Here is a 9,339-nt window from a genome sequence, read left to right on the forward strand (position 1 = left end):
TTTTTTCTGTATTTAGAAATCACTACAGAAGAATAGTCCTTTATTTAGACAATAATCTGGTTTTGTAATTCAAGTTTCTGGCAAAAGTGAGCATCATGCTGTTACACGCAACTTGCTGACCAGAAACTCTGTTTCTTGAGAATTTGATGCTAAAGCCTGGAGTGACTTTCTAGGTCAGATTTTTTCCTTTGAGCTGGAAAGTTCTGTAAAGAAGACAATGAGGAGATGGTTTTACATTCTGTATGTGCCCTATTAGATGCAAGAGCTGATTTTCTATGTGGTTGATTAACAGGTGCGAGCTGGGCTAGCTGTGTGTCACAGACTCATTCTTTCTGTTTGGCCAGCCTGCAGCCAGCTTGGAGGGATAGCTGTGTCATCCTGCACCTCCTGTTGACACCTGCAGGAACTGCCCTGCCCATAGTTACAGTAAATAATCCTGGTTTCTAATAGGCAGGAGGTCTGTAATTGCAAGCCGTGATTTTCCGAGGGCATCCGCTTCTCTTTGGGTCTCCATCAGGGTAGCCCTCTTGCAGCTCTGCATCGGCTTTGGTACAATGAAGGACCCATACCAAAAGCTGGCTGATGGGAGAATGCAATTTACATCCTCTTGAAGAGCTAAGCCATGCTTCAGTGTCTCTGCTGATCCTCATCAAAGGCACCAATAATGACAGTGAGGCTGCAAGATGCTTGGGAAAACAGCCTGCTCTCTCTGAGATCCTCTGTGTGAGCTGAGCCACTCTATGGTGTAGGGTAGACAGAACCATTTGGAGAGTTCCTTAAGCAGCATTAGTGTTTAGACTTTCAAGAGAGAGAAAAAAAAAAAAAAAAAAAAAAAAGGGGGGGGGGGAAAACAAGTTCTTCCTCCTGGGAGAGGCTGGTACCACTAGCATGCTGGCAGGTAGGCTGCCAAAGGAATGACAGCACAAGAAACCTGCCTTCTTTTGCAAAGCTTTTACATCAGTGACTGTGGGAAACTTTTGCAATCGCCTTAAGAAGGAAATCCAAGGTTTAAAAAAATGTGGTGGAGTGCTCCACTTCTGTGAGTAGGCAGTGCTTTTGCTGTGACGTTGTGCTGGCTTCCAGCCTGAAAGCCCTGGGGCACAGGAAAGAAACAGCTTGACAAGAAGTGGCACACAGTAAGTTCTCTTGCTGCCTCTCCCTGTCTCTGCCTCTCTTGCTGTGTGTCTCGTCCCACTCTCGCTTCCTGCTTCTTTCCATTTGGTGTTTGTTTGGTTACTTGTTAAGTAGCAGTGCAGGACGGACCAGGGTTTGTGTACATCTTGGTGTCACTAGGATTGAAAGAGATTACATAAAGTGGAAAAAAAAAGAATTCTGCACATTAGATTTTTTTGTTGTTATTATTTTTAAATGATAACCATTGTAGACTTAGGGTTGTTTTATCTCTCTAGAAAAATTCTTTATTACCTTTATTATTATTATTTAAATAGTCATGAATTAGATCTTGTATCATTCTTTTGGCTTCATTTAATTTTAAATACTGCTAGTGTCAACAATTTACTGTTTTTTTTTACCTACAGGTTATTGTAGGGTGATCATGGAAAATGGTCATTAGGCATAAAAGAAGTTGTTTTTATACAGTTTAACATTTTCTGTAAACCTAAGCCAGATTTTTAGGCTGGCAGCATGACATTAAATATTGTGAAAATAAAACCACATCACTAGTCCAAATTCTATTTATTTAACAGAGTCAAGTATTTCATAGAGTTAATCATCTGCAAAACACAAATCAATAGAGAATGCATTTGGCATACAGAACTTGATCTTTCAGCTACCATCCTGTAATGATTGAGTTAAGGCTGAATTGCTGAATTCACCATACATTATCTTTTTTTTTTTTTTTTTTTTTTTTCCCAATGCTTTTTGATTTATCTGTTACTAAAGATGATTTAAAGAAGTTTAGATCCCTTTCATATAACGTAGATCACTCTGAAATATCTACATTTGCTTTCCATAGTTGTTTTTGCTGGATCCTACTGGGGTAGGATTTGGAAGTGAAAACTACAAAACTGAAATGAGAGTGCTTATGAGGCTTTATATCTTTATTAGGTAGTAGTGGCTATTTGTGATCAGTAGCAGTAACTTTTGGGGGGGGGGGGGGGTGACTAAGAGAGTTTTTACCTCTCTGGGCATCTGTGGACTTGTCTGAGGGAGTCCAGGTTACTCCTGGGTGTCTCATGTGGGAGAACTGCACATACCGGTGGAGGAGAGCAACCCTTGTGGGTCAGTCCTGGAAACACTGCCATGGCCTGGCAACCCACAGTGTCTAAAAGCCCTCGTGACAGCTAAATGTCCTCCACTCAGGACTCAGCTGGCCTTCAGGGCCTGCAGGAGGGGAAATATGATAAGTTCCCAGAGGAATTAAACAGAGAGGAATATATAAGATATCAGTGTTTAAGATATGATAGTAGTATTTTATTTTTTTTCCAGACAGGAAGACCAACATACGAGATCTAAAGGAGGAAAAGCATGGACAAGACAATCACCACTGGCAAATTTAAAGACAAGCCACCCCTCCAGGACAGCAATGGCAGTATGGTTCCTGCTAAGAGTTGGTGCCATAATTGTTCAAAGCTAAAGGTATGACAAGAAGCCCTCACCACATATTTTCTTTAGAATTCTGAAAATGATCATTTGAAGATCTATCAAAATTCAGTTTATTCAGTATGGTACTGTTTTATACTACATGTGTTGGAAACAATGCTCTAGGGTGTGATTCCCAGCAAACAGAAGTCAATAAATGTGTTCAGCAATTAAAAGATGAGGCTGTATTTTACTACTGAATTGGTTAAATGTTTGTTATAAGCATAGTGATAGTTCCTTAAGCATGTATATATTTTCATCCATGTCTTTCAGAATAAGAGAAGTAGCAGTAATGAACATTCCATAGTCATAGTACCAATAACAAACAACTTTATGCTGCAAGTTTTCCCTAAGGAAGAAAACAGCTAAAGTAGTATGTGGTAGAAAGGTAAAAGGTACACACAGTCCATGTCAACATTTGTTTTCATTGTACTGGAAGAGGCTTTGGAGGCAGTCCTGAAAGTAAAAGTAAAATCTTCTCTTTTAATAAAAGCAACGGAAAGAACCACTTCACAAAGAACTAGAAAATAAAGCATTTGATATTTCTGTTGCCGAGGCATTCAGCCATGAAGAAGAATGTATTGCTTTGCAAACTCAATTATTTTCTCTCTTCAGATATTTCTTGGAGCTCTAGCTTTTTCCTTTTTTGCCAAAGGACTTTCTGGAAGCTACATGAAGAGCATGTCCAGTCAAATTGAAAGGAGATTTGAAATCTCGTCATCAATTGTTGGCATTATTGATGGCAGCTTTGAGTTAGGTATGCATACTCTTTCTGAAAATGGAAAAACAAACAAACAAACAAAAAAACCCACCTTCTAAATATATTCTGATTTTGTAATCTTACTGATTATCTCTCCTGATGATGCAGGTAACTTAATGGTAATGGTACTAGTGAGCTACCTTGGACCAAGAGTTCATCGACCAAAAGTAATTGCTGTTGGATGTCTCATTATGTCATTAGGAGCATTTTTGTCAGTGATGCCTCAGTTCCTAATGGGACGGTAAATATGGAGAGTCTTGACATTGTATATTTATTGAACTTGATCATATGAAGATTGTTTTTAATCATACATATGAATTAAAACCTTGACAGTCATGGTTTCTTCCAGATAACAAGACAGTTTTTTTCCATGGTAGCTTTTCAGTCTGAGCTCTTTAAAATTACAAAGGTATTTATCTATCTCCATTAAGCTCAGGAGAGTTAAATATCTAAATACACCTTCAGATCTGAGCTATAGTGCTTACATAGCTGTCAAAAGCAGTTCATACCTCTCTAATCCTTCAACATCCTTACTGAATAGTGGTTGAAAATAAAGCTCCTCTGTCCCTCAAAAAATAAAGTAATTTACCTCTGCTTGTAATTTATCTGCTCTTTAGCTCCAAGACCAATCTGTTACAAGGAGATAATAGAAAGAATTGTATCTGTGGAACACCATACAGAAAGTGGCCACAGTCAGTGCTCTGCTTGTGAAATAGCAGGGGACCTGCACTGTAGGGGATAGCATGGGCCAGAAGCTGAGCTAAGGAAATCTCTGATTTAACCCAAACTCACGGCTGAGTTCTGAGGATTACCTACTCTCCACAACACTCAATAAAACCCAGTGGCCCTGGTTACCCCAATGTCATCCATCAAAATGTTTGATTGTATAGTCAGAGGGAATATCTACTCCCCATTTATCCCAATATAGCATTAATATACTCAAGCTGGCTTCAATTTACTCAGATATGATGTAGAACCTAACTGTTTAAATACAGACAGACTGCCACATGGGTTTTATGGCCTGCATTAATTTCTTTATAGACACAGATTGCTATTAGATCCTGAGCTTGCTATTTTTAAACTAACACAGATATCTCTTATGTTACACATCTGTCACATAGGTAAGAAACTGGGTGCAAGTGTAGAAAAACATCAGCACTGTTGTATGTAGACTGATGTGGATGGATTCTTCCTCAGTATTCCTTCTTCAGTATAACAAATGATCTCTTAAGCCCTGGAATCAGCTTTTTGGCTCCTTAACTTAAGAAAATATTGGGGTTAGAAAGGTCACAGCACTTTGAAAGATTCTTTTTTGTTTGTTTGTTTGTTCTGTCTTGTTTTAATGAAAGTGCTCAAAATGGGTTGTCCCTCTACTCTGCCTTCACATAGCAGGATGCCTGTGAACATATGGCTCATACACACTTCCTGCAGAACAGATTCTTTCATATGTCAGTTGTATTTTACACAGTTGTTTTCCAGTTATAATTATGAAAGGATAGCTGTTACTGTGGACAACTCTTCTACGAGTATATCAGCTTGCTCCCCAGCATCCTCTGTGGGCCGTCCAGTCTCATATACTACAGAAACAACTAGCACAATGAAAAATACAGGTAAGCAAAAGCTCTGATGCTGGATAGCCCATTTTATACATCCTCTTTTCCCTTCCTGTGCTTGTCCCCACTTCATACACCCTTTCTTTATTGCAAACATAAGAGTAAAACCTAAGAGCTGGAAACCGTGATATATACAAACTCACACTATCATGGCCGTGAAAAACATATTTTATGTTATTTTTCTGTTGCAATAACATATTGTCAGAATTATGTTCACAGAAATGTAAATATTTATGACCTGCAGGATGTGAGAAAACATCAAATTCCTACCTGTGGCTCTTTGTGTTGATGGGGAATCTTTTACGAGGAATTGGGGAAGCACCAGTTATGCCACTGGGGGTTTCATATATTGATGATTTTTCTAAAGAAGAAAACTCTGCATTCTACATAGGTAATATACATATAAGTGATTTTTATGCTTATCATTCTTTTCTCTAACAGTTCTGTAGCCAAGAAAATACTCACCAAAAAAAAATAATAATAATAAAAAAAATCTGTCCATCTGCTCTATTCTGGATAATTCTGTGGTGTATAGAGACAAAAAAGCAATGCAAAAGAGATCTCATCTTTATCTTCGAAGGATATTTCTTGGATGCTCATTTTGCTTTCCTCCAGTTGCTTCTGCTACAAGTGCCAGCTTTCTCTGTTATGACGAGAAACTTAGTTATATACTCGTTTCTCTGAATTGAGAAATCATACCTTCCTTAGCTGGCATATCACTTTCAGTACCACAGCTTCAGAGAATAAATTATTCCTAACCACCTTTCCACAGATGAGAGAATTATCCTTCATCGCAGTAATGTAAACATGTACTTCATAATCTTTTACCTGACTTTTTGAATTTTACAAGCAACACACTTCCTAATGAAACCTTTTAATAGTCATTAGTTACCTAAGGAAAACAACAACAACAAACACCAAACACCTTGCCAGGGTGTTGTAACAAATTCCTTCTAATGGGGATTTTGTTGTTGTTTTGATGGAAGATACTTATTGCCCAAGACAGAAAGATTTACGCCCATGCTAATTAATTTATTGCCAAATTGATTTAATACCTTGATATCTGATTAGGGGTGCATGAAACTGATCCCTGAAATGAGCTTTGTGAAGTTGAACCAGTCATAGAGATGGCAAGACAGTTTCAGGAAGAGCTCAGCAAGTAATGCTACAGTGTTAGGCCATTGAAGATGGCTTTGGAGAAGAGGTTAATCTGCAGGTTGTTGAAATGGAAGTATTGTGAAGAGAACTGACAGATTCAGAAGTTCCAAACAGGAATTATCCAAAATACTTGTAACCACCTCTGAGATTCTGATTAAATCAATTAATTGATCGAAAAGATGAAATTGGTAATTGACAATCATAAAAATAGATTTACCATAGAAAGGAACAGAAAAGTAAAAATTATACTTTTTAAAGCTCTCTTACAGAAGTTAATAGAGATAATATCTTGGGTATAGAAGTCTATGACACAAGAAATTGATTCTTTTTTCCTTAGGAAATTCTATAGTTTTCAGGTTGAGTTTTACAGAATCATTTAATTTATGTAGTTCTACAAGGAGGAGGTACCACAAACATGGTCCTGAGCTGGTACAATGTACTCTGCATACAGTCCTGAGAAGCTTTTCTGCATAGGGCACTGCTTAGTATGACTAAAAGATATAATGATCTGTCTCCATGTGCCACTGGCATTCATCAGGAGATGGGAATACTGGGATTGTTTTGGTGGAGGCTAGCTGCTCTGAATTAGTGGTTACTTCATAAATACTTTCCAGCTCCAAACACCTAATTCATTCAGATATTTTACAGTCTTCAGATGTTTCACTTCTCTTTAGGTGCTCATAGAATTGCCAATATATTTGTGTGTATATATATACACACATACATATCATACATACATATACATATATATATATCATTATATATTATATATATGAGGAAGTGGTGTATACATATAAGCTTTCAATATCATTTTTTTTTTTTTTAATGAATTTCTGATTTACTCAAACTTGAGTAGGAATATGCTTAGGGATATGGTTTAGTGGGGACTGTTAGTGTTAGGTCAGAGGTTGGACTTGATGATCTTGAGGTCTCTTCCAACCTAGAAATTCTGTGATTCTGTGATTGAATGATAATATGGTTAATTAAGGGACAGTAACCACCATATTTATCATAAAAGAGGGAAAATACTTATTTAATGAGATGTACTCCACTTTCATAGTTTTCTCACCAATGCAAGGGTTGAATTAATGATATTTCATCACTCAGTTGAGCACTAGCATATAATCATGTATCTACTAAACCTACAACTTCAATAAAAACATATCTAAGGCCAACATATATTGTAAATTTTAAAACTAGTTCAAGGTTCTATGCTATAATTACTGATTAATACAAGGGCTTGGCTAAGCTATATCAATATGCAGCAGCTGAATAACTGATATGTTTACATGATTTACTGTTTGTTTAGTTTGTTTATTAATTACAAAGGGTATAGACAAAAATACGGTACAAAAATATCACAGTGAACTTATTTGGCTTTTTCTTATCACTATACAAAAAAAAATACCTTATTTAGGCTACTCTTGAATTTAAAGGTTATGCAGGAGTGAAGTAAATTTAAAAGCTTTATATACATACAAAATTATTGCACATAAAGCTTCTTAGTTTATCTGATAACTTATAGTATCTTAAAGGAAAAAGCTGCACAACACCTGGCCAGGCCATTGCTACATGTGTGCTGGGTTTTTAATCTGTTTATTTTAGAAATTTGTTACTCAGTATTTCAATTTTGGAGATGAGCTTGAATAGTTCTGAGTATGTAAGATATGCTTTAGACTAGCTGATAGACATGAAGAGGTAATTCCTGGCTTCTGGTGTCTCTATAGAAGTCACTAACTTTGGTAGCACCGGAATGTACTATAAAAGGCCAGAACCTCCAACAAAGTTAAATGAGAGATCTAAATGAAAACAACACACAATTGGAACAATGAAGCAAAGAGGAAATAACATATGGTAAAATTATACTGTAAGCAATTATTATGGATTTCCTTGATTGTAAGGTGAGCAATCACTGTATTCAGAAGAGAATTCATAAAACTAACAGAAGAGAAATTTCTGCAGTAGAAAACACATTGGGATTTACAAGGCATGGTGCCAAATGTGGGCACAAGCTGACAGACCCATCCAGAATTCCCGTATTTCTGAATAAAATTAAGCCTTTTGTGACTTCAAACTGATCCCAAGTGCTAGATCCATGCTAGAATTCAGAAATCTGAATCACTGACTTTTCTGAAACCATTACCCCCTCATAACTAAACTTCATGAGATCAATGTAAGTGATGAGGACCTACGCTTGAATTATTTGGGGGATATTTTTATTTTCTCCTGGTTGTCAGCAGTGATCACCAAAACCAAACTGGCCTGTATTAGTATACCGTCTGCAAAATACAGCACCATCTTCACAGATGTGTCCTAACCTTCACAGCTTACTCATTTGCTTCTAGCTGCACTCATCTTCTCCTGATGCTGTGGTATCTCCTATATAAGTAGAGACAGAGGGGAAAACAGGAGCCCCAGTGAAGCCAGCAGCAACACTGAAAGTTGATTTTAAAGAGGTCATGACCTGATCACTAGATTTCTTGATTTTTTTTTAGAACTGCTTAAGTACCTATGAGAACAACTGTTAGCTGATTTACTCATTCTGGTGCTGCAAGAATCAATAAAGATGATGTTTAACAAACTTTGTTCAAACAGCTGTACTCATATTTCCTTGTTGCCTGATGGAAATTTTCTCAGGGTCATGTACCTATTTCCATGTCCATGTGCTTTTATTGTCCCTGGCATCTGAACATGACTCCCAACTGCAAAGACACATGCCTTCTTATATGCACATCATCAGAACAACTACTGCTACTTAAAATTAAACCAAGGACCTGAACAGTACAGGGAAAATTCCTGAATTCTACAATGACAGACTACCATCAATTTGCAAATGTAGTTGCAAATATGCTTATTATGCCTTCATCGGGCCTAGAGTTTTATATTCAGTAGTTAACCACTGTAAGATGGATGATACTACTACAAAGACCTGAGAAGCAGAGAGGAGGAGGTATAAGAATCAATGTAGTTGTAATCTTTTTTTTCCTGTTTCTTCTATGATCCCCATCTTGCCTTCTTCTGCATTGCAGCTTCTGAGGTTGACAGCTCATCATTTATTTTCCTGCTGCTCAGCAACTTATGGCAAGGCAATCCTCACAGCCTGCACCAGCACCCTCTCCTCTCCTCTCCTCTCCTCTCCTCTCCTCTCCTCTCCTCTCCTCTCCTCTCCTCTCCTCTCCTCTCCTCTCCTCTCCTCTCCTCTCCTCT

At 37.5% G+C, this 9,339-nt stretch overlaps 1 protein-coding gene across 4 annotated transcripts in view; it reads left to right on the forward strand.

Moving 5' to 3' along the window:
* Positions 1 to 962: 962 nt before the first annotated feature.
* The window catches only part of LOC118157477 (solute carrier organic anion transporter family member 1C1-like), a 23,257-nt gene continuing 14,880 nt past the window's right edge, over positions 963 to 9,339 (forward strand). The window contains exons 1-6 of one of the 4 annotated variants that reach the window (XM_035311829.1): positions 963 to 1,136; positions 2,449 to 2,598; positions 3,217 to 3,358; positions 3,470 to 3,602; positions 4,841 to 4,971; positions 5,219 to 5,365. In XM_035311829.1, the coding sequence (XP_035167720.1) occupies positions 2,488 to 2,598; positions 3,217 to 3,358; positions 3,470 to 3,602; positions 4,841 to 4,971; positions 5,219 to 5,365 (664 nt within the window). In that variant the 5' untranslated portion in view covers positions 963 to 1,136; positions 2,449 to 2,487. Of the gene's footprint in view, positions 1,137 to 1,897; positions 1,917 to 2,448; positions 2,599 to 3,216; positions 3,359 to 3,469; positions 3,603 to 4,829; positions 4,972 to 5,218; positions 5,366 to 9,339 lie in introns of those variants that run through there. The other 3 variants (XM_035311837.1, XM_035311845.1, XM_035311853.1) reach the window with 3 other exon arrangements.

This window comes from Oxyura jamaicensis, chromosome 1, assembly GCF_011077185.1.
Source record: "Oxyura jamaicensis isolate SHBP4307 breed ruddy duck chromosome 1, BPBGC_Ojam_1.0, whole genome shotgun sequence".
In the NCBI taxonomy this organism is placed as follows: Eukaryota; Metazoa; Chordata; class Aves; order Anseriformes; family Anatidae; genus Oxyura; species Oxyura jamaicensis.